The sequence below is a fragment of the Acartia tonsa genome, chromosome 4, assembly GCF_053477335.1.
Source record: "Acartia tonsa isolate MP-2025a chromosome 4, ASM5347733v1, whole genome shotgun sequence".
NCBI lineage: Eukaryota > Metazoa > Arthropoda > Copepoda > Calanoida > Acartiidae > Acartia > Acartia tonsa.
The window spans coordinates 54,942,356-54,969,284 of record NC_137263.1 but is presented as its reverse complement, the minus strand read 5'-3'; the positions used below and the strand labels follow the sequence as shown (position 1 = coordinate 54,969,284).

The 26,929-nt window shown below is 32.2% G+C and overlaps 3 protein-coding genes across 3 annotated transcripts in view; all 3 read left to right on the top strand.

Moving 5' to 3' along the window:
- Positions 1 to 6,264, top strand: part of LOC145317817 (neo-calmodulin-like) — a 34,090-nt gene extending 27,826 nt beyond the window's left edge. Inside the window, exons 5-8 of the mRNA XM_080159086.1 lie at positions 3,067 to 3,150; positions 4,436 to 4,548; positions 5,324 to 5,502; positions 6,072 to 6,264. Of these exons, the coding sequence (XP_080015212.1) occupies positions 3,067 to 3,150; positions 4,436 to 4,548; positions 5,324 to 5,465 (339 nt within the window). The 3' untranslated portion in view covers positions 5,466 to 5,502; positions 6,072 to 6,264. The remainder of the gene's footprint in view (positions 1 to 3,066; positions 3,151 to 4,435; positions 4,549 to 5,323; positions 5,503 to 6,071) is intronic.
- The window catches only part of Spf45 (splicing factor 45), a 79,470-nt gene that overhangs the window by 1,933 nt on the left and 50,608 nt on the right, over positions 1 to 26,929 (top strand). The gene's annotated exons all lie outside the window — the stretch shown is intronic.
- Positions 15,003 to 26,929, top strand: part of LOC145315558 (uncharacterized) — a 32,628-nt gene continuing 20,701 nt past the window's right edge. The window contains exons 1-2 of the mRNA XM_080155539.1: positions 15,003 to 15,154; positions 26,271 to 26,471. Coding sequence (XP_080011665.1) covers positions 15,077 to 15,154; positions 26,271 to 26,471 — 279 coding nt within the window. The 5' untranslated portion in view covers positions 15,003 to 15,076. The remainder of the gene's footprint in view (positions 15,155 to 26,270; positions 26,472 to 26,929) is intronic.

Sequence of the window (26,929 nt, the reverse complement as noted above, 5' to 3'; positions counted from 1 at the left end):
TAGTACCTTTATTGACTACGGCTACATCTACGGCAACGGCAGCACATTTAAAGATCCAGCTCTGTGTTATACTCAGACAGAAAAACAGATAAATATCTCACTTTTAGAGTATCTGCGCCAATAAAAAAACAAGGAAAAATGAGAAAATACTTTTTAGAGAAAATTCCAGATAAAAAATAACATGCTTGATGTGATTGTCTGGCAAATACAGTTAGATTTTAAAACTCCACAATTTTACATTCCATTGTTCGTTAAAATAGTTTTAGTTGTATAACTCCTGTGAATGGATATAGAATACTTGGATATATTGTGAAGGGAAAGTTGTCTTCAATTCAGTTGGCTAAAATTAACCTCATTTAATGTCCCGTTAATTCATCCAGTAAAAGAGGAGGGTATGGGGTAAAGGGGTTGGATGTTGGGCTCGTTAATTTAGCCAGGTACAAGTTACACTTTATTAGAGTCCTTCATCCTTAAAATAAAGTAACAGGTTATTGTATGTCTTTGTGTGTGTGTACCAAAGGACCTTGCTAACCACTGAACCTGTATGGTGCTCCGTTACATGGTAGCTTCTACTAGGTCCAGGTAAGGTTTATAACTATTTTGAAGGAGGGTACCACCACCATCCCAAGAGAAATCAACCCTAGAAAATAAAACCCCCACAAAATTAAAAAAAATTTTTTTTTTTAAAACTGTAATTGAAGGAGGGGGTTTGACTCCCCCCCCCCCCCACAAAGCCAAGGGCCCCAAGATGCCTCTAGGGGCGTAGCCGCTGCTTGTTTTATTATATAGTATTGACTATTTATATACTTATGTAAGGTTAGGTTAAGAAAAGGATAGACTAGCTGTGCAGGGGGCTAGAAATATGCTTAAACATGGGAGTAATGTAGGGGTGGAGGCCTTGGTCAAAAAATAGGTTTAAATGAAAGTACCAAAGCTTAAAATATTAAAATAAGAAAAAAAATTAATAACTTGATTTGAAAAACTTTAAGTTGGGCATAGTGATGTGTTTATAGAGGCACGCACTGTCCCCTACGGAATGCGATAGATATTCGACAAATTGCTAAAGATTCAATGCAGACAACAAGGATGATAACAGATTGTTACAGCGTTGCATCATGCACTTTTGTAAGTGTATGCGTTGTTCTGGCTTCAACATTGATGTTCTTCTGAATTTCTTTTGATAATGGATGTAGAATATATGTGGATATTATGACTTGGGAAAAATTGTCGCCAATTTTTGTTGCTATATCCCCTGTCAGTTATAGGTCAATTCTTTTATTCAGTAGAAAAAGATGAGATGGGGTTAAGGGGGGACGCGGGAGATTGTTATTTCTACTCGCTACATGTTTCACTTTTTCAAAGTACATGATAATCTGGTGAGCAGAATTTGTCAAGGGGTATAAGCCAGGTAAAAAGAAGGAAAGTCAATATATCCAAATTTCTTATTTAACAGGGGATTTTGATATCCCCCTCTCGCACGCCCGTGATTTTATCATATTAGATCCTGTTTTTTATTTAAACTTTTTAAGATTTTACATATAATATCAATTGATCAAAATCTCATAAAAAAAATTCATATTTATATAATGGATCTATTGCCAATTGCCCGTCGTGGGTAAATTCTTTTGTGGTCCAGAGAATTTAATCCTATGATTTTTTTTCGTGGTCAATTTCTATAATATCATGATATAGCTTAATTCGAAGTCAAAATAAGGCAAAAGCCACAATAAATGATTTTTGTCGACCAATGTTGAAACGCAAAATGCCATTTTATACAAAAGAATATGAATTGTGTGAAACCGTATCATTTCAATAAAAGGACAAACCTGGTGACTAATTCCAACTATTTCAGGTATTTGCAATCAGGGATGTCAAATCATCTGATAGCAACACACACACGCACATACACACACACACACATAACATACACACACAATGAAAAATACTTTTAAAAAACAATAAATATTTTCGGCAGTTTCACTCAAAGTGCCTAGTTGTGCACAGAACCCCAACCCCTTATTTTGAAATGAATTAAAAATTCAGGGGGGGGGGTTCTTTCGTTTGTTTATTACTTTAGGTCTGTATTATTACTAGTACTGGGTCGCCCCCCAGGGCTAGGGCACCGTAGGTGCAGGCCTTACATGGTTAGGCTGAAGAAAAATACAATTGAGGACCATATTAGCAAGCTAAATTGTCAATAATTTTTCCCTGCCAATATATCCATGTATGTATATTAAGATATATAAGTTTTCCGGAATTTTAATGTTAGGGGGAGATTTGAAATCTGCATCAAATTTTAAGGATTTTTAATAAAATTCGTTTTTTCTATAATTCTTTATCTAAAAGCGGAAATGCATTTTAAGTTAATTAATTTTGACCAATAGGATAGGTGGATTTTAAACTACCTGCGCTCTAATTGGTTGAATGATGTACGCCATCCAATCAGAACGCAGATTTTTTAAATCCACCAATCACAGATGCCAAAATTAATTAACTTAAATTGCATTTCCGCTTTTAGATAAAGAATTATAGAAAAAACGAATTTTATAAAAAATCCTCAAAATTTGATGCAGATTTCAAATCTCCCCCTAACTTTAAAATTCCGGAAAACTTATATATCTTAATGTATATCCTATTATCCAGTGTTATAAATCTCGATTAAAAAATAAGTCTCATGATTTTCAGATTTTTATTTGGCTATAATTTTAACTGCCCTGTCAATCCAACACTGCTGAAATAGAATGTAATATTTTCAATGAACTAACATTATTTAGAGCATAGGCATATCTTGCCAATAAATGTATAAGTATAGATATTAGCCATGACAACTACCTGGTCCCAGTGGTATGGACCTTTTATATCTGCTAGTAAATTGCTCTCTGCTCTTTGGTAGCGACTTAGCTGTTCCTATATTTCTGATGCCATTGGCTGATATTCAAAGACACAATTGAAAGTCGGCACATGCCACCCCCCCCCCCTCCAGTGGGTAGTTGCATAACGCTTGTACCACCTCTATTCTTTTATTTTAATATCTTGCAAATCACTTGACAAATGTATTATTTGCAGGCCAACTGTGAATGGGAAGGCTTCATGGGGTTCTCTGAATTCCTGGATGTTGGCATTGAAATTCTTCGGACCAGCTGTAACCAGGTACAATTTATTGTCCAGTATGGCTTTGAAACCGAATAATATCCTCTGGATTAGAACCAGTTCTCAATCATACTGAAAATTATGTAAAACATCGCATTACAGACAATTTTCAAAGAATATTAAAATAAAAAAAAACATTAAATTAATATCAGTTTTGTTAGCATGTGAATAGAGTACATTAATATTAAAATAAAAATCATAAATATTAATATTTTAATATCAACTGAGAGCTGTCTATAATACGATGCTTACATCAAGTTAAAGTCTTTCAAAATATTTAGATTTTATGACTAAATCAATTATGAATTATGGATATTTTTTTATGCGATCTAGGGACGAAGCCATTAGCAAAAATGTTTTTATAACAAGTAAACAATTGATTAATGAATATTGATAAATAATTTCCCTAAAACAACTGAGGTGAATTCTTAAAAAACTTTTGCGCCACTAAAATCAGTGAGGCAAACTAAAAATTTAGAGGGGATAATTTTGCCCCACTAAAATTTTAGTGGGGCAAAGGTTTTTTTAAGAATTCACCTCTGTTGTAGTTTGATTGTACCTTTAAGGAATATATCATTCACATCTTTTAGTTCTATCTGTACAATAAAATCTCAAAAATTCTTAAAATATCTTTTAAAATGATTATCCTAATACATATAGATCCTTTAAGATGGACGATGTGAAGGCGGCCTTCCGAGTGTTCTTTTAATATTTTTAAAAGCGAAGCTTTTCTAAAATTAGGGTCGGTCCGTCCGAATAGCTTTTTTTTGTTACTGACTCCTAGGACACAAAGTACAATCTTATAAGCGAAGCATATCTATAATCAAGTCCTAAAAACTTAAGTATGTCCTTAAACATTATCCTGTATTTAAGCAGATTTTCAACAAATTCAATTAAAATTTTGATTCAACATTTACACATTTATGTTTTGATTTTTCAGTTCTGACACACTACAAGTATTAATGTTCGTTTGTCCTACCGTTTCAGAGCTTCGCTTTTATGGATGCTGTCATCCTTGTTTAAACTGGTAATCCTAAAGAGATATGTTTGCATAAATTAATTTATCATTACTTGGATCTAACACCAAATTATCATGTAGTTAATTAAAGAAACTTGTAGCTGGCTAAAATAATGATATCCCCCATCCATCTGTTTCACCCCATTCTTTTCCTTCCTACGGGATGAACGAACTGAACAATACATTATGTTCATTTTAGCAACCAAAATTGACGACAATTTTTCCCCTATCATGATATCCATGTATAATCTATATCCATTTTTCTAGATGGACGATGTAAAGGCGGCCTTCCGAGTGTTTGACCACAACAATGACGGGAGCATATCCAAGGATGAACTCAGAGAGGCCATGGTCAACTTTGGTACCAGATGCACAGATGAGTAAGAATTTTTTTATTTATTGGATAAATATGTTCAATACTCAAATAATTTCAGCCAAAAGACAACTATCCTCAATTCATTACCCATGCTGATATTGACCAATGGATATAGTATATGTGATTATATATTGACAGAGAAAATTTAGCCATCAGCAAGTGTTACTTTATTAGAGCACATGTATATCTGGTGAAGCATTTAAGTAATGATATAAACAGAAGTGAATTATATTAATTAAGTATTTTTATACAGGTTAGGTTAGGTTAAGATATAAATATACAAATACCCCCCTGCAGGGGTTAGGCATTTAAAAACATATAAGATAGTTTAAAGTAGGTTAGGTTAGGTTAAGTTTCCACTCCGACGTTTGGAATATTTCGATTTCTGTGTTTTATAATTTTAAATTTTAAAATGATTTCTTCGAATCATTAAGTTGTTGATCAAGGATGGCTACATTTTTAAGTAGCAAAGCACAAAAATGGTACGAGGTGTGGATGGGGAAATGTTTATTTTAGTCAGCTACAAGTTTCACTTTATTACAGTACATGATAATCTGTTGTAAGTTCCAAGTAATAGTATAGAAACAGCTAAAAAATGACGTCATACAAAACAAATGACCAATGATAGGCCAGTATACATTTAACTTTTGGTCAATTAGAATGTATTTATTTTTCATTGGTCATTTGTATTGAATGACATCATTTTTTATAGGCACTATAAGGCGCTGCTTCATTATATAAATCCATTGAAACATTATATATGTATAGATTATATTTAGTGAGTTTGATCTGATGTTCCACGAGGCTGACAGCAACCAGGATGGTAAAATTGATTTTGATGAGTTTGTTGCCATGATGCTCCCCTCCACCCTGAAATCTCCAGAACAGGAGCAGCATGCAGGTCCTAAACGGCCAACATAAGCCTAAAATCCATGTCAAAAGTACTTTTTTGATACAGGTAAATTTGTCATTATTGTTTTTAACAAATGGTTAAAATATAGACGAATAAAATAAAGAATAGTTGTTTACAGTACGGCTTCAAAACCGATGAATATTCGCAGGATTAAAACCGGTTTTAAGTCATACTGAAAAATGGTGTATAGCATTGTATTACAGACAACTTTCCAAGAATACTAAAATAAAAATCATAATATCAATACCAGTTTTGTTAGTCCGGACTTTAATCTATAATTTTTTTTATTTCCGTGGAAACCTGTCTATAATACGATGAAATAAATAACGATTTTCGCACCATTTCATAGAGAGGTTTCCGTAGATATATAGAGAATAAACATTTATAATATTAACACAGATGTGTTTCTTTTTAATATTTGTTAAAAATTGTCAATAAAACGATATAATACATGATTTTTATTATTATTCTAATCCAGCGAATATTAATTGGTTTCCAAGCCATACTGGAAAAAAATACATATTTTACATAATTTATAAGACTATAAGATATTTATAAAATACTATTTATTTCAAACAAAACTTTTTTTAAATCAACTATAAATGATGTTTCAGAAGTATGTGTTTCGAAGATCAATGAAATATGAGAAAAAAAGACATATCTTGTGATTAATCTATTGATTAGCAAATAAAAAAATAATTCTAATATAAATGGAACCTTTGCCTAACAGTGAAAAATAAGCTTATGACTTACCAAGTGAAAATGTCTTTTATGGCCAGTAAAACTTAAGTTTTGATAAAAAAAAAGGCAAATAATAGATAATGATCTATTCTACAATTAATTTTTTTCTCATAAAAATGTAAATTTTATTGTGAAAAATGTCATTTATTAGAGAAACTATGCTTAGATCATGTTCGTGAATTTTTACTATTCATTCCATAGATAAGCAATTAATAAGGTAAAATCCCTCTTTTAGCTTAGTGGACCATATAAACACCCCCCCCCCCCTTAAACTCCATTCCCTTGTATACGTATTATTTATAAGGGGCCAAATTTTTACTTTAACTAGGTCCACTGTCTTAATCCTTAATCCATTAAAAATTGACGTCATACTGGCCTATCATTGGTTAATTAAAATATATACTGTCCTGCTATTGGTAATTTAGTCTGTGTATTGGCCTGTAATTGGTCATTTGTATTGTATGACGCCATTTTCTATAGGCACTATAAAGAGCTACTTGCCAACCTAACCGAACTAAAATAATGTTTTTAATGGCCCACTAACTGTTGGAGGGATTTTACCGCAATTTAATGAAATAGGATCTAGTGCAGTTCGCGGTAAATGTTCCTGGTAACGATTATCTCATAAAATCTATGAACTTTAAAGGCTGCTAGCTGCTAAACTTACATGATATGCCCACACACCGTGTTATGTAAAAATTTTGTGCGAGAGCAGAGAGCATAAATTGTATGTTATACCGTTTGGTCGTTAGCAGGCTTTAAAGTTCATAGATTTTTGAAGATAATCGCTACCAGGAATATTTTACTGTGAACTGCATTAGATCAATTTAAATTATTATGATTAGTACCCTCTCAATATTGTATTCAACCTGTTTATTAGTACTATCAAGCAGGGCTCGGCAGCCGCGAGTAAATCGCGCGTAAGACTCAGTGAAATTGTCACATTATAACTTTAAAAATCAGCTGGATGTCTAAAGCTGTTCCTAAACAGACAATCCATCTTTTCGGAGTTTCTTTTTTTGCACACAGTCGGGTTTTAATTTGAGGCCTATTCGCAGCTGATGTGCAGCTGCCGAGCCCTGTTATCAAGTACAGGGATTTAGTAGATTTTTTAAATCAATTATTAAAGCAAATTTATTACTTCAGAAAGAAAAGAAAGTAAAATAAATCATCTTTTTAAGTTTATTAGCGTTAAAATTGCTACCTGCAAAAGTCATTTTAAATTTTAATAATATTTGTTTGAGATTTGATGTAAATATTGTTTTTTTTTTCAGATAACAAATCCCTGTCCATGAGTATTGTCATAAAATAGTTTTTTTTGGGAATAGTCCCTTTCGTAACATCGCCCCATAAGGGGCGATTCGTCGTATTTTAAAAATAGCTTTTTATAGGTTTTTTTAGGTTAGGTTAGGTTATATTGGGTTATGTGATTTCCCCACAGGGTTAGGTAATTGGCCCCGCAGGGTTAGAGCCCCCCCCCCCCGCAGGGACTAGAAATAGGAGAAAAGCTACTGTGAAAAATACGAAGAATAAGGTGCGATGTTACGAAAGGGACTATACCCGTTCTTTTTTATTTAATCTTCGAATGTACAAAAACTTCTTAACTGTAATTTTGTCATTTTCTGTTTATTGTTAAATGGAGAAAATTTTCTTTTGTTCAAACTTTGTTTTAATAAAATCTAGACTCTAGATTTTATCAAGAATGCAGGGGCGTCCAAGCTTTTTTATTTGGGGGGGGGGGGGGGAGTAGATTTTGAAAATAAAATTTTTTTGTATTTGGTGGGGGTAAAAATTAAAAATCTAAAATTTTGGGGGTCCCAAATTCATTTGGGGGGGGGGGAGTAATTACAACTTTACCCCCCCCCCTTGGACGTCTATGCAAGAATGTCCAAGATTTTTTTCTTAAGGGGTTTCAAAGGTTTTGGGGAAGGTCAATTGATATATTTTTGTAATTTTTAGAGGGATAAAATGAGGGAAGATGTCTAAAGTAACTTTTTGCACAGTAACACAGAAAATTCCGAAAAAAAATGTTCAGGATTAAAAATCAACAAAGACCTGACTTTGAGTTTGGAAATTTAAAAAAGTTAAGATAATTAAAAAAATTTTATGTATTTACATAAAAATTTAATCATATGAAATCAATGCACAAATAAACATTATTTAGTTATTTTTGTTCGTTGTTTATTTATTCAATGTTTTATTTGTTACTTTTGATAATTTTCCTAAAGGAGCCATTTTAAAATCGACATACTATTACTTCTATTTCAGGTACTCTAATAAAGTGATGCTCGCAGATGGCCAAAACAACGATACCCACCAGTCACCCCCTTTTACCTCATCCATTCCCCTTCTTCTTGATGAACGAACTGACCAATAATTGATGTCTATATTAGCAAGCTAAATTGACGACAAATTTTTCACATTCAATATATCCACGAATATCCTATATCAATTCATATATATGTCACATCAGATTTGAATCAAGACAAATTTAAGCGAAACCAATCAGAAAAAAAAACTTTAATCTTAATCTTTTCTATAATTAGGCTTGGTCCGTACGTCCGTGACCGATAGCTTTTTTCGTTAATTTAGGCATGTTAGAATTGTCCTTTCGATTTCAAACTTTGCATGATAATTCCTGTAGTAGTTAGTTACGATTTAGAAAGCGTAGCAACTCTATAATCGTTACAAGAATGTCCGTACGTCCATTTTAAACGTGTTGTTTCGTCTGTCATACTGATTAGGAGCTTCGCTTTTATGGATGTTGTCATCCTTGTTTTAATGGAAATTGTTAACATTAACGATAAATAATTTATAATTTTGTGACTTTGCCACAGCGTTTGATGAAAGTATTGGTACATAAAGTAGAAATCTTTTTTTTAATGTAAATTTGAAAATTTTCTAAAAATTGACCTTAGATTTCTAATTTAAAAAATCAGCTGAAGGTCTATATATGGATAAAAAAAATCAAAGCAAATAGATTTAAATTTGAGATTTAATCGCAGCTGCTGAGCCCTGATAATTTCTTCCGATACTGTTTGTATGACGTTGTTGAAAGTGTTTACTATGTTATGCCTTTATACGGATCATTTCAGAAAATATTTAAATATATTAACATTTGTTGTATATATAACTAACTAATTTTTATGTTTCAATCGACTTATTATTACCCATCCACCCCCTTTACACAATCCCCTTCTCTCCTACTGGATCAACGAACTGACCAATAAATGAGGTCCATGTTAGCAACAAATTATCTCCTTCCAATATATCCACTTATATTCTCTACCCATTCATGATTCAGTTTTAGTCACAGTTTTTGACAACTCCTAACCAAAATACGTAGCGGAACAAAGTGTCTTAAAAATCAGCCATGTGACGTCATAAAAATGAGGGAGATGAGAGGAGAAGTGGGAAAGAAAACCCCTAAAACAAGAGATGGATAATCAAACATTTTTATGACGTCACATGGATTATTTTTGAGACACTTTGTCCCACTACCAAAATAAATTTTTATTGCTAATTCATTTACAGATTAAGTTTTGTTGTTTTTACTTAAAAGCATTTAATTTATACAAAATGTTACTCTATTCAAGATAAACATTTTAATGTTATAATATGTAAAACATCCATAAAGAAACTTTTTGATTTTAATGTTTCTTTATTTTGACAAAATCATGTCATAAAAGTCAGCGTATATTTGCCTTAAAGCTACTGCCCAATATAATGTAATAGCTGTCATAGAATGTAGGCAAAAAGTCTTTTAGTTCAGGGAGGGAGGGGACATTGCGCTGTTTATTACACTAGTCCCCAAAGTCTTACAATTATGTTTTCTTATTTGTTGGGTTAACAAACTTGGGGACTTTAATTGAATTTTGATTGGTTGGTTCATTTAGTTGAGTGTCCAATCGTTTCAACCACTTATTGTAATCTACAGAAGGAGTAATTTTGTGTATCATCATGTCTTATTCCTTTAATTCCCTCATTTAGTTAACTTTAGGCATGAGGTAACACAAACAAACAAAATATTCAAATGTTCATATAGAAAATTAGAAGAATAAAAAAAAATAATTGATTTATTATTACTTGGGTCTTACACCAGGTTATCAATGTACTCTAATGAAGTAAAACTTGTAGCTGGGTAAAATAACCTCACTCTCAACCCCCCTTTACCCCGTCCACTACCTTCCTATTGGAAGAACAAACTGACCATTAAATAATAGGGAAAACAGCGACACAAATTGACGTCAATTTTCCTACTGTCATAATATCCACGTAAAATTATATTCTACATTCATTTTTGGTATGCATAATGCAAGTGAGTTTTGTTTTATGTTTTAATTGAAATTTTAATTTCACAAAATAAATTACACTACGCTTTAAAACTTTCCCTTTTAGCAAATATAATAGGAAGAATACGTTTAAACAGAATAAATGTATAAATAGTAAAGTATCAATAATGCCATTCACACTATGATAAAATGGTATAACAAAAATTGCCAGCCAACATCTTTAATGAAAAATTAACAATAAGTTTTGGCAGGTAAAGCCAATAAATCCTAAAATATCATATTTTCATTGAAAAAATAGGCGTTATCCTCTTAGAAAATTTTTTTTCAATTTTTTTCAATTTTGTACCCCCCCCCCCCCCCCCCCCCCCCCCCCGACTACCGACGAACAACTATTTTAGGTTAGGTTAGGTTTTAGGCTAGGGAGCCGAGCGCTGCGGCTAGGCAGGCAAGGGGGCCGAGCGCTGTGGCTAGGCAGGCAAGGGGGCCGAGCGCTGCGGCTAGGCAGGCTAGGGAGCCGAGCGCTGCGGCCACGGTTCATAGTTCGTTGTCGGGGGGGGGGGGGGGGGGGGGGGGGGGGGGTAACTCAAATTTTCAATATTGAAAAAAAAATTTCTAAGAGGATAATACCGTTCTTTTAAATTGATTATTAATTATGTAAGTTTCGGTCGAGGTTTGGAGAATATTTAATTTGAATTTATAACTAGAATTTATATTTACATGACATTATGGATCCAGTTTTGTTAGTCCTACGGGCCTGAAGGCCTAGACTAACAAAACTGTTATTAATATCTTATTACTCTAAAAAACGATAATATAAACGATTTTTCACCCGCTAATTTATTTCTGAATAGGGGGTGGGTTTCTCGACTATGCAGTGAAGCCCTGAGATTTTTCTAGAATCCCTAACTGTTGAATAAAAATCTTTTTAGTATCACATGAATTTTTAACAGCACACAAAGATTAATTAGAAATCACATCTAATTCACGTTTTTGAATTCTTTACATTGTAGGCAACAGTTAAAATAAATTTTTCCTTTTTTTGCAAAGAGGACAAGAAAATTGTATTGGCTGTTTGTTTACAACCTACCCAATTGATTAATTTTGTAAAATAGTCTGATAATCTGGGATCTAAAGGTATAAGACAATATCCAATAAATTAATGTACATCGATCCCCAATGTCAATGATGATGATACTCATTTCTTCTGTAGATAATAATTAGTGGTTGAAACATTTGGACACTCGAACTTAACAAACAAAGGTGTTAAACAAAGACAGACACAAATACTTATAGAGTATATTCGCTACAAAACAAAAAGTAACCAGGTAACTTAATACAAGGAAAATTAACCTAGGGTCCCCCACCTCCAGACATTTGTAAGTCCCTTTATATAATACTTATATCTATATACACCTACAAATCAAATAAGGGTCAAAGATTGATTAGGAGTAGAAAATGAGATTTAAAAATAAGTTTACATAAGTATATTTCAAGGTTACAATACTTGTTATTTATTGCATTATATTATAGGCAGCTTTCTGCAGATATTGAAATTAAAAATTCCAAAATAAAAACCTGAATTGTTAGCCCGGGCTAACTCAATAATCTACCATCTTACAAAACCAGGGGGAAGTTGCGTGATTTTATTTCGAATGAGAAATTCGAGTTGACAATTAATAGAGATTTAAACTCGAACTCTACCCACCTTAGCTCAGTGTGCTACCAATGAGCCACGACGCCCCCTATATTTTGTACTGGGCCCAATTTATGAGAGAAAAAAAGTTAGTTAAAATTAATTAGTAAATAAGTTTGTAAAAATTCCAACGCGCACAATGGTTCTGTGTGTAAGTTTGTACTTAAGGGGCGTTGAGTAGAAAGGAGGGGGAGAATATAAACAAGAAAAAAGACAACCATAAATAACGGAGCATAAAAAAATATGAATAGATGGTCAAAGTTAACTAAAAACCATATATTCAGTCGTCATAAATCAAGAATTATGTATATATAAAAGTATCACGAAGCCTTTCACATAAAACAAGGATGGCAACATCCATAAAATTGAAGCTCTAAAACGGTAAGATAAACGAAAATTAACACTTGTAGAGTGTCAGAACTGAATAATCAGAATTATAAATTATAATTTCGAAAGAAATTTTTAAGTAAATTTGTTGAAAAACTACTTAAATGCAGGATAATTTTATGGACATACTTACACTTTTAGCACTTGATTATAGAGATGCTTCGCTGATATCATAGTACTTTGTTATCCTAGGAATCAGTATTCTAAAAATCAGACCAATCGGATAATTTTATCACATAAAAATTTGTTGTTAAAAGTTAAAAAGCAGCATGTTTAAAATGGACGTACAGACTTTCTGGTAACGATTACAGAGTTGCTTCGCTTTCTAACACGTACATAACTCCTATAGGAATCATCATGTAAAGGTTGAAATTGATAGGACAATTCTAACATGCTTAAATCAATAGAAATAGAAGAGTAGAAGAATATTCTGAACCCTTTTTTCGTCAAATCTAAGAGAGAACATTCCTAGCAGACAAAAGTATTGTTTACTTTCGACTCAAGCTGATGTGGATTCTTAAAAAATGATAGACTCGCTATTGGATAGTGAGGCAAAATTATTTTTGTGAAAAATCATCCAAAAGCACATTAAAAATCTACAAAAAATTAAACAAAATCATATGTTAATAACCCTCTTAAGATTTTATTTCATTTTTGTAAATTTTTTTATTCGATTTTGGAGGATTTTTCACAAAAATAATTTTGCCTCACCAGCGAGTTGCCAGCCTAACTTTTTTTTTAAGAATCCAACTTTGTTTCAAGCTTTCAAATTGTAAACGAAATTTTTGGGCAATTAATTCTGATTCCGCAAAACTTTCTACTAAGAAAATATACTGTTAACAGCTGACTTTTATGTATGTTTGAAATGAAAAAAAACATGCCTTCGTAGGAAAATGTGTACATAATTTCAACCAATGAGATCCAATGTAAATTCCGATGCGATTCTCCTATTGGCTCAATCAGACATTCCCTCTCTTTCTTAGTACCTTTATTCTTAAATCAATGGATGGAGTTATCCGTAACATACGGACGTATGGACTGACCCTTATTATAGAAAAGCTTCACTTTTAAAAAGAGTTTAATTACACGAAACTTCATATGTGCTCACTAATCAGCGATGTAGCTTGTAAAAATGGAGATATTATTACTTGGATCATGGATGTTACACCAGATTTTCATGAACTTTAATAAAGTGAAACTCGAATGAGGCTAAAGTAACGTACCTCCCATCCAGAAAACTTTACCCCATCTCCTCATCTCCTGGACGAACGAACTGACCAATAAAGTATGTTCATGTTAGCATGCTTAATTGAAGATAATTTGTCCTGTCATAATATCCACGTATATTTCACTACATCCATTAACTTAAACTTGATATGTGATCACTGATATCACCTATGTAGCAGCTTGTAAAAGGGAACGGGGGGTTAGGGGGACGCACGGAGAATATGTGATGGAGATATCAGGTGGGACAAAATGCGTAAAGGAGTGAAGGGAAAGGCGGGGGGAAAACCATCGGAGAATTTTTATACCGATATACATCAAATGCTTTCCAGTAGTTGTCGATATTAAGTCAAATTGCAAGGACATAAGTGTAAATACTACTACATATGTACAAAAATAAATATTTATCGCATCTTATTAAAGACAGCTTTCCGCGGATATTAAAATTTCAAAAAATAAAACTAAAACCTGTTTTGTTAGCCCCGAGGATTCGAAAGACCGGGCTTACAAAACTGGTATTAACTTAATGATTTCTATTTTAATATTTGAGGAAAATTTTCTGTAATACTATGCTATACACGATTTTTCAGTGTGGCTGAGAACCAGTTCTAATCCAGCGGATGTTAAGCGGTTTTGAAGTCATACTGGAAAATTATCTTAATCGTCGTGTTACTTTATAGAGTTATTTTTCGTCCAAATTAACAAAATTATAAAAAAAAAAAAGACATTTTTTTGTATTCATTGATTATCGAGTCTGATTTGATTGAAAAATACATCTAAATAAATTAAAGGATCTTGTCCTGTAATATTGAGTAGTAAGTTTTATATGTATGAAGCTAAGATCTCGTAAATTAGTGATCCGAATTGGTTGTAATTTTCAGGGAGGCTTTATAAAAGTCTTGAGGTGGTTTAAGGCTATTATCCTGAAATCCCGCTCTTCTCTCGAGGCTAGGGTCTTAGTAACTAGAACCAAATAAAGTGTCGACCAGAAGGATTGAAAAAAATAAATTGACCTTAGTTTGAGTTTAGGGTTTTTTTCTCTTTAAATATTATCTCTTTTCAATTCTAAAGTTTAAACACATCTAAATAATCAAATAATCTTACCTAAAAAGTTTCAGGAATACCAAAAATGTTATCATAAAATTAAAAGTCGAAACAACATTAATATTGACATTAAATTATCATAACATAAAAAGTTGATAAAAAAATATTAATCTAGACATTAGACTATGAAAAATGTGATTTCAAAAGTGAATAAATTGCAACAACTCTAAATACTAAAATGGTGAACAACAAATTTGGAAGGTTGGTGGCAACAGCACTTCTGCTGTTGTTTTTAACAGATATAACCACAGCCGAGGTAAGTTCATATGTATGTATATAATCGATTTAGTATTACTTGGATGTTGCACTAGATTTTCATGTACTGTGAAAGTACTGTGAAAAAGTGATGCTCACAGCTGGCTAAAATAACGATACACTCTTTTTACCTTATCCCCTCCTACTGGATAAACGAACTGACCAAAAAATAAGTTCCATGTTATCAACTTAAATTGGTGATAAATTTTCCCCTGTCAATATATCCAAGTATATCATATATCCATTAATATAATAATTTTAATATAAACTTATCAATCAAGTAATTCATCAATAATCAGCAACAACAACTATGAAATTATTAAAATATGAATCCATATGATTATATGATTAAAACTGGTTCTCAGCAATACTGAAAAATCATGTTTAGCAGCGTAATACAGACATTTTGACGAAGCCCAATCTGTACCACTTTTGCATAACTTTTGACTCCTGTGACGTAATAAAAATGAGGGATTCTCCATCTCTTTTTTAGGGGTTTTCTTTCCCACTTCTCCTCTCATCTCCCTCATTTTTTTGACGTCACAGGAATCAAAAGTGGTGCAAAATTGGTACAGATTAGGCTTCGTCAATTTAACAACTCAGGAAGGAAGAGGGGATATTAGGCTGTTAATTACTCTGATGCCCAAAGTTTTATAACCTGTTTTAGTTTATCAGTTTGCTTAGAAACTTTGAGTACTTTTATTCTTTGATTGATTGGTTAGTTCAAACTTGTTCAAACTTTTCAACCAATAATTTGATCTAAAGAGTGGAAATCTTGTTATTTATCATTGGGGATGTGTATAAATTTACCACTAAGAAAACCCACCAAATCATAGGATAGCTTTGCTTCTAATAAGGAAGGAAAAATACAATTTTGCAGCACGAGTAATCGAGAAAATGTGCGTGAAATTCCAGGGATCTGAAGGAATAAGACAATACCCGATAAATTGATGTACATCCCAATGATGATACACAACATTTCCCCTTCTGTAGATTAAAATTAGTGGTTAAAACGTTTGGACACACAACTTAATGACCCAACCAATCAAAATTCAGTAACAGTCCCCAAAGTTGTTATTCCAACGAAAACTTTGGGGACTAATGAAATAAACAGCCCAATGTCCCCCCCCCTCCCTGGTGAAATTTTTTGTTCCTGCTTCATTTTCATATTAGGCACACTTGATCTTTATAGTAGCGCAGATACTTTTCAACTTGGGTCTGTATGTCTATATCTGTTAATTCGTACGTCTGTAGATTTCTGAGGTGGATACTTAAAAAAATAAGGTCGTTTTTCGCTAGTGAGGCAAAATTATTTTTGTGAAAAATCCTCCAAAAGCGCATAAAAAATCTACAAAAATTAAATAAAATCATTAAAGGGTTATTAATATAAGATTTTGTTTAATTTTTGTAGATTTGTTATGTGATTTTGGAGGGTTTTTTATATCTGATGAAAGGAAATATCTCTATCTGCCAAAAAATTTAATTTATTTAGCAAAATATTTTACAGGGCTCGGCAGCCGCGACTAAACTTCAAATTTTAACCTGTTTAGATGCTTTGAAATTTTGAAAAGAGAGTCTGGTTTAGACTTCAAGCTGATTGTGAAAGGTTGATTTCTCTGAAACTTACATGCGACAGACGTGCAGCTGCCGGGCCCTGAGATTTTTTTATTCAATTATAATTCAATTTTCCGCAAGAAAATTAATAATTTGTTTTTGCTTATAATTATTTAATTCCTGACTAAATAATATTTTAGAATGAAGAGAAATTTGATAAAATGAGATCATACTAATTGCCTCTGAAATATCACAAATCAATTGTCATGTTATTTTTACATTCTCTGGATTTTTAGAAATATTTTCCAGTATTGCAACCAAATTTGAATCCGCTTTATCTCAGCCATACTGAAAAATAATGTATTACACGTACCATATTACAGACGATTTTCCAAGAAGAAAAAAATAAAAATCATAAAATTAATATCAGTTTTGTTAGCCCGTGCCTTCTGCCTCTAGCTGATTATTACTGGTAAGGTTTCATCAATATTTGATATTTTCTATTGCTGAGTTAATAAAAAACCTTTTTTATAAATTAGTTTAAATCCTAAATTAGACCGTAAAGCTATATGGGTATAGCCTTTCATCTTTCACACAAAAAAATAATAATAATAAAAGTTGCATTTAACTTTATTTTCTTTTGTTGCCACCTTTTAAAAAGCGAAGGTATGATTTAGAAAGTGTAGCAACTCTATAATTCTTACCAGAAAGTCCGTCCGTCGTTCATTTAAAACATGTTAATTTTTAACCTTCTTGCATCAATTTTTTATGTGATATAATTATCCTATTCATCTGATTTTTAGAATACGGATTATTATAACAGCAAGGTACAATGTTAAAAGCAAAGCATCTCTATAATCAAGTCCTAAAATGTAAGTATGGCCTTAAACATAATTTAAAATTTAGTTTAAACATTTATATTCTGCTTATTCAGTCTAGAAATGTTAATGTTCGTTTGTCCTACCGTTTCAGAGATATGCTTTTATTGATGTTATCGTCCTTGTTATATCTTTCATTGTAAGAATCAGTTATCTATTGATCCTTGTCATCCTTGTTATATCTTTCTTTATAAGAATCAGTTATCTATTGATCCTTGTCATCCTTGTTATATCTTTCTTTATAAGAATCAGTTATCTATTGATCCTTGTCATCCTTGTTATATCTTTCTTTATAAGAATCAGTTATCTATTGATCCTTGTCATCCTTGTTATATCTTTCTTTATAAGAATCAGTTATCTATTGATCCTTGTCATCCTTGTTATATCTTTCTTTATAAGAATCAGTTATCTATTGATCCTTGTCATCCTTGTTATATCTTTCTTTATAAGAATCAGTTATCTATTGATCCTTGTCATCCTTGTTATATCTTTCTTTATAAGAATCAGTTATCTATTGATCCTTGTCATCCTTGTTATATCTTTCTTTATAAGAATCAGTTATCTATTGATCCTTGTCATCCTTGTTATATCTTTCATTGTAAGAATCAGTTATCTATTGATCCCATCAATTACTATTTTGGATGATAAACAAAATAATATATAAAACAAGCACGAAAACAAAAAGTTAAAATATAAGACACAAAAAATAGAATTGAATTGAATACTAATACTGTATAAGCCATACTAAAAATCATGCATAGAAACGTACACAGACGTCCATGGGGGGGGGTAATGGGGTGATTACCCCCCCCCCCCAAACAAATTTGGGGGTGCCGTAGGAACCCCCAAAATTTTTTCCATTTTACCCCCCCCCCCCCCATTTAAAATTTACCCCTTCCCTGGGGGTGCCGTAGGCACCCCCAAACATTTAGGAGGGGGTATTTACCCCCCCAAACAATTTTGGGGGGGTAAATACCCCCTCAAAATAAAAAATCTCTAACAAAAAAAAATTTTGCGCGCTTCGCGCGCATTTTTCATACTAAATATTTAATAATTTAAATTACCCCCCCAAAAAATTTTACCCCAGGGGTAAATTTTGGGGGGGTAAACAAAATTTGCGGCGAGCTTCGCGCGCCATTTTACACCACCCCCCCCCCCCCCCATAAACGAATTACCCCCCCTTAAAATTGTTTTATCCCCCCCCCCCCAAATAAAAAGCTTGGACGTCTATGGCAACGTATCACAGTTAATTTTCCAGGACTATTAAAAAAATGAGTAATACCAGTTTTAATCTTATAATTTTTTTTATTATACGCTTATAGCTGTCTATAATCTAATGCGATAAACAACAATTACACTATAATTTTCATTCCCAAAAACAAAGAGAATTTTGAATCAGTGCATATTCAGGGAGGGGGAGTCGACTTTGTAACCCCCCCCCCCTTCCCCCCCCCCTCAAGTTCCACTAGAGGTCTCTAGGGGCGTAGCTGCTTGTATTTGTTATCGGACTAAAGTTACATAATATAAAATCCGAACAAGCACAATAAGAAGCGTATAAGGAAAAAATAAAGGCGACATCTAATGAAGTACGGAGTAACAGACAGATGGACATAAAATAAACTATTCATAGAGTAGGTGCGCTACCAGGGAAAAGGATGGGATGCAATATTTCAACTTAAAATGTATATAGTGATAAGCTGTGCAGAGATCTACTAACCTTTACAATAAGTAAAAGTACCTCTGTCTGTCTGTCTGTCTGTATCGAAGGATCTCGTTATCCACTGAACCGATATGGTTCTCCTATACATGGTAGCGTCTTATAGGTCATCGGTTTATAACTATATCTCCCAAGATAAATCGTCCCTAGAAAAAAATGGCCATAACAATTAGGCATACAATGTTATGAATATGTCATCACCAAAATTACGAATTTAAAAGTAGTAAAGTAAAAAGTAACCACCTAAATTTTAAGCAATCTTACTAAGTATTTCTTGTAATAATATTTTGTTTCTTCTGCAAGTTCAGCTGCATTATGTTTTTAAACTTTAATTTGTCCTGCTCTGCTTTTATAGACGCAATCATTCTTGTTTCACTAAAGACAGACATTCTCACACAAATATGCTTTGAATATTTCACAAATAAAAGTTCTCAGTTGGGTTCTTAAAAAAGAAAAGTATCGCTTTATCGGCTATGGTAGTCAAATAACCAAAATTATTGTTGTAAAAAATCTTCCAAATTCATGTAAAAAATTTCCAAACTTTGCACAAAATCTTATATTAATCATACCTTCTATGATTTTAGAACACTTTTCTTAAAAGGGGTAGTTGCACGAAATGCATTTAAACTTGAATTTAGTGAACCGCATATTTTTAATGGTTTGAACTACATTTATAGAGCCTATATTTTTTAAAGAATTTAAATTTTCTACCACGTAGTTTCAAAAATATCAAGCCGTGAAAATCATATTCTTGTGATATATGCAATTTGTATAGCTGGATTATTTACATAAAAACAGCATGAAGACTAATTTAGTGAAATCTAATTTTTTGTTGTTTACTTTAATATAAAGTTATATATGTTTGAGGGTAAACTTTTAACTTAGGCTTGAAATAATTTTTCTGAAATGCACTTCATGCAACTATCCCTTTTTTGTTCAAAAATAAGATGTCGTGATCTGGCTACCATAGACAATTTAGCGATACTTAATTTTTAAGAACCCACCTTTAGTAATTTTTTTCCATATGAATGCAACGTAAAAGATCTTATTGAAAACTTAAAGTTGTATTTTTTACTTTTTAGCAGCAGTATGAAGCGTAAAAGAACGAAGAAGGAAGAAAGAATAGTTATTTATCGCACCGTATAATAGACAGCTTTCCGCAGATATCAAAATAAAAAATTATAACATTAAAGCCAGTTTTGGTATGGCCGAGGGGCCAAAGGCCCGGGATAACAAATCTGCTATAATTTTTTTGTTTTTTATTTTGATATTTGTGAAAAATTGTCTTTAATACGACGCTATACACGATTTTTCAGTATGGCTGAAAACCGGTTCTAATCCAGTGGACATTCATCGGTTTCGAAGCCATACTGGAAAAAATATTAATGTAACAAGTACTGTAACATGCATAAGTAGCGGAGCAAAAAAATAAAAAATATTAAAACTGTACAAAGTAATTCAAAAAGATGTTTAATTTTCATTGGTTTTAATATCAGAATCCTATATGTTATACCAGGCGAACAAATACAAATTTTTCATTCGAATTATGTATATTATGTAAAATTTAAACTGACGTACGTTCAAACTAAGTTATAAAGTTATTTGCTTTTTACATCTGAAGTTACACACTCGATATATTATTACTTGGATGTTGCACCAGATTTTCATTTAATACAGTGATGCTAGCAGCTGGCTAAAATAACGATACCCCCAATCCATCTCCTTTAAGCCGTCACCTCCCCTCCTCATGAACGAACAAACAAATAAATGAGGTCTGTACTAGCAAGCTAGATTTACGACATATTTTCCCTGTCAATATATCCACATATATCCTATATCCATTAAAGTAATATTGTTACGGACATTTAATTTATATAAACTAAGATTATTAATTATGCATGACTAAATACAAATTTGCCACAAATATGTGCTAAAAAGTAATAATTTTGCGGAATTAATTAACAAAATAATGATTTACTTGTGGACTTTAAATGGTTGAATTTATCGATTTAAATTATCATTTCCTTACTTTATTTAACTTCCATGTCTATCTGTCTGTCGGAAGTATTAATAGAAGAAGCTTTATTCTACTCCTGTGGTTCTAGATCATTTACCAGGAGAAAATTCAGCAAATTTTTAAAATAAGGTTCAAAGAACCAAGAAATCATGTTTGAAAATTTTTAATTTTTTCATAAAATATTTCTATATAAATGTTTGAAAAATGTTAATAATTTTATATATAGAAGATTTATAAAAAAAAATTTGGTGAATTCCTGAATCTATTTTGATTTTTTAAGAACTCGCCTTATTATGATATTATTATTCGTCCCTATAAATTGGTTTTTAAAATATTCTCTTTTCTTCTTATGTGAAGCAGCTTTAAGTGCCTCATAAAAAAATGACGTCATACAATACAAATGACCAAAATGATAGACCAGTATACAATGGTAAAATACATACTGACCTATCAATGGTCATTTGTATTGTATGACGTTATTTTTTATTCGGCACTTAAAGCTGCTTTTTCTTATCTTCCCTATACTAGCCTCAAATAAACTTTTCATAGATGTTATTAATTATTGAATAAGAATTTTGAAAAGAAGTTTTCATAAAATATCAATGAAAATTATTATATTTAGGTAAACTTAAAGCAAATTATAATAAGCAGTTCCTGAGATCTTATGCTTGTCAGACAGACATACATCCAAGTGCTGTGTGTTATTGATTTATGATTTCCACTAGCGGTTTCGCACCTATCCTCTAGGGGCTTCTCCCTATGATTTAAGGGTAAGTCAACCCTTCTATATAGAATTTTTTTAGAGCTATATAAAGTTATTCTTTGTCAAATTACTCTGTGTTGTTCGCTGTATATGTGGTAATCCGAGCCGCGGAGTTCTTGCGGCGGACGTAAATAGAACACCTACCTAAAAAATAGGGATGATTTTTTTGTTCTTGGGGGGAGGGGGGGGGGGGTCCGAGTGTCCCACCTCCCAAGAAAACCACCACAAGAACAGTAGGTATATTCCCTGAAGAGTAGAATCCAATCGGTTCAGTGGTTACGGAGATCTTAAGGGACAGACAGACGGACGGACAGATGGAAGGACAAACATCAAGCTACTTTGTATTATAGATTAAGGAGCATGACAAATGTTGAAAGAAAGAAAATAAAGCTTGTTATCATTATTATTACCCAGGGATCTAAAGGGATAAGACAATGGCTGATAAATTAATGTACATCACCAATGATGATACACAAAATTACCCCTTCTATAGGTTAAATGTAGGTTAAAACGTTTTGAAACTCTTAACCAATCAAAATTCAATAAAGTTCCCCAACGAACAAGAAAATGTTCTTATAAAACTTTGGGGACTAGTGTACTAAACAGCCCAAAGTCTCCCTCCCTCCTTGATAATAACCACCCTGCTCAAATTGTAAAGAATAACGGAGAACACAAGCTTATAGCTGTAATATTATTATATATATCTTTCATTCTATTTACTTTACAAATAATTCTATTCAGACATTTATCTATCATTCTAAATGCCGTTTTAGATAAACAAGGATGACAAAATCTATTTAAGCTAAGCTAACAAATAACCATTGAGCTGTTTATTACACTAGTCCCCGAAATTTTATAAATATGGTTTTTTATTCGTTGGCTTAACAACTTTGGGGTTTATTGAATTCTTCTTGGTTAGTTTTTTTTAAGTGTAGTGTTAAAAAGGAAGCGGCTTATAGTGCCTAATAAAAATGACGTCACACAATACAAATGACCAATCATAGGCCAATATACATTGTAATTAACCAATAATCATTGGTATTGTATGTAGTCATTTTTTATTAGGCACTACAAGCTGCTCCGTCAAAAAGTGTTAACCACAAATTGTAATATACAGTAGGGGTAATTTTTTTATCATCATTGGGGATGTACATTAATTTTTCGGCCATTGCCTTATCCCTTTAGATCTCTGAATATTTATAGCTTTAAAAGGGAATATATAAAAATGTAAAAGTGCGCAGACAGTTTCCTTATTTAAATTTAAAATTGTTGTTTCCTTTATAAAATTTATGTTGACATCCTATGTAATTAAACATTATAATTAACTTGTACTACGGTGCACGGATCTAAGGGGATAAGACAATGGCCGATAAATTGATTGCAGCCCCAATGATGATACACAAAACAACCCCCTCTGTAGATTACATTTAGTAGTTGAATAGCTTAGACACTCAACTTAATGAAACAACCAATCAAAGTTCCCAAAGTTTTTAAGCCAACAAATAAGAAAACATAATTATATAAAACATTGTAATAAACAGCTTAATGTCCTCTCCCTCCCTCCCTGACTAGAATTTTGTAATTAGTAGATAATCTTGAAAATGGTGGTTGATAATTAATATCTTATTGAATAAATTTTAATTTTTATCAACTTTGAGGACTTCATTTGTATTAGAACAAGGATGACAACATCCATAAAAGCGAACTGAAAAATCAAAATATAAATGTATATAAATTTTACGTAAATTTGTTGAAAAACTGTTTAAATACAGTATATTAACATTTCTAGGACTTAATTATAGAGATGCTTCGCTTATAATATTGTAGTTTATTGTCCTAGGAATCATTATTAAAAAAATCTGATTGATCGAATAAGTAGATCTCATAAAAATGTAATTTTAAAAAGTTTAAAATCAACATGTTTAAAATGGACGTACGGACTTTCTGGTAACGATTATAAAGTTGCTACGCTTTCTAAATCGTACCTAACTACTACAGGAATCATCATGCAAAATTTGAAATTGATAAAACTATTCTAACATGCCCAAATTAACAAAAAGAGCTAACCGTTACGGACTTACGGACCTACCCCAATTATAGAAAAGCTTCGCTTTTAATAGATTTTATTGTTTTGCTGTCTCGAAAAAGCCATATATTATGCAATCATGAGATAATTCTTTGTTGTTAAATGCATGTTGTTTGCTAATTAGGAAGACAAATGTATAGAGGTACTATCCCCTAAACTACCGGTGGTGCATCCATAGCCCGCACAAACCCCCAGGCTTATTTCTTTAAGAATGTGAATTTATGGAGAGGATTGTCAAAGTACTATAGTGATTAACAATCAATTCGCTCTAATTCATATGGACCAGACAATGGCCGATAGATTAGTGTACATCCCTAATGATGATATACAAAATTACCCCTTCTGTAGATTACAATTAGAAATTGAAACGTTTGGACCAGCCAATCAGATTAGACAATGGCAATTAAATTAGTATACATCCTCAATGATGAAAACTTAACGATTTATACTTTGGGGATTATTGCAATAAACAGCCCAATTTCCCCTCCCTCTCTGATTCTCTTATCAATTAACAATTATGGGGGCGGGGGGGGGGGGTGTCAAGTAAAAAAAACGCCTAAAAGGATTATACCACACTGTGTGTTTATGATTTAATATGTAGGGATGGTTAAAGATTAGCAGATAATTTGACATTTTAACACGCTTCAAATTGCATTTGCGTAGTGGAGTGAAATAAAAAAGCTGCGAATATGCAATGCCAATATGAATGTAGAATATACGTGGATATTATGCCAGGGGAAAAATTTAAAATTGTCATCAATTTAGGTTGCTAATAAGGAACTCGCTCATTGGTCAGTTCGTTTATCTAGTAAAGTGTTTGGAGTTATCGTTATTTAAGCCCACTTTTTTTTAAAAGATGATAATCATGTAAGGTTTAAGTAATGATATATCCATTACAATGCCATTCTATATAACACACATAGAACAATACATTAGAAGCCTTGTTACTCCCTTAGGAACTGGCAAACATATGCATTTAAAGAAAGACAGCTTTTTGCGAAAAGTAATATCGCATCGTATTATAGACAGCTTTCCACGGATATTAAAATTAAATTCCGGCCCCTTGGAGTTAACAAAACTGATTTTATTATTTTTATTTTTTTTATTTGTGGAAAATTGTCTGTTATACGATGATATACAGGATTTTAACGTTTGACTGAGAACCGGTTCTAAACCAGCGGATGCTAATCGGTTTCCAACTATACTGGTATAATATTTAGAATTTTGAAGAAAAAAGTTGATGTAAATATCTTTTTTAATAATTTAATGCAATTTCTAAAACTTATTAGGTTAGGTTATGATGGATATATGATATACGTGGATATATTTACAAAGGAAAATTTGTGGTCATTTTAGCTAGCTAATATGGACCTCATTTATTGGTAAGTTCTTTCATCTAGTAAAAGGTAATGGGCGGATTAAAGAGGGCATCTGCGGCATCACTTTATCAGAAGTCATGAAAATCTGGTGCAACGTCCAAGTAATAATATATCGATTTAAGTAATACACATTTCTCCAAGTCGTTTATAAATATTATATACAAAATAATAAAGGAAATAAAATGAAAATTTTAACCATAAAAAATGCTTTTATTTCCAATTAACAATGTTTTAGAAAAATGTACAATAATAGTTATAAACATATGTATATTACAAATTTATGATAGATCAACTGCATAAAATCCAGACTGCTTTGATTCAGTAAAGTTTAGACTACGAATATATTGTAAAGTATAGAGACTTTACTCTTTAGGCGACAGTGAGACAATAAGACGTCCAGACATGTTATGGTTAGTAGCTTCGCAATTAAAAAAAAAACAATTATAGTGTTTTCTGTTGCGACCTATACGGATAATAAATCATTAAAAATGATAATTAATCTTGTATTTCATCAATGGATATAGTATACGTGGATATATTGTCGTCAATTTAGCTTGCTAACATGGACCTTATTTATTTGTCAGTTCGCTTATTCAGCATAAGAGAAAGGGGTAAAAAGGGTGGATAGGGTCGTTATTTTAGCCAGCTGCAAATATCACTTTATTAGAGTACGTGAAAATCTGATCCAACATCCAAGTAATAATTAATTTTATATTTTATCAGGTTGATGAAACTGTTGAGAAGAATGAAACAAGCCATACCAGTACACACAGCCAAGATGCATCTATTCATTATAAAGATGATAGAGTTAATAATGTTCTTAATGACATCACTAATAGACTTGTAAACAACACGGCGAAGACTCCTAGAGCAATAACAATTAATGTAGTTAATACAATACAACCAGATAAAGGGACTTTCTATGTCTTTATTATTTTGTACATTGATATATTACATTATATATATACTAGTGGCTACGCCCCCTAGAGGCCTCTAGGGGCTCTTGAGGAGGGGGAGTTTTAATTTAGATTTTTGAAAAGTAAAAAAAAATTTTTTTTGGGGGGGGGGGTTGCGATTTCTCTTGGGATGGTGGTGGTACCCTCCTTCAAAATTGTTATAAACCTTCCCGATCGGTTCAGCGGTTAGCGAGATCCTTCGGTACAAACAAATAAACATCCTGTTACTTTATTATAGGATTATTGGCTTTGAAAAAATTAGAATTGTAAATTAAAACAAAATCTGCATGGTTTTTAGAAATTGTCCATGGAAATGTAAATATTTTTTTTTAAGTTGTCATTCTCGATATTTAGACAGCACACAACAGTTATGTCCTATAAATAAAACAATTGTTTTTTTTACCAGGGAGGGAGAGGACATTGGGC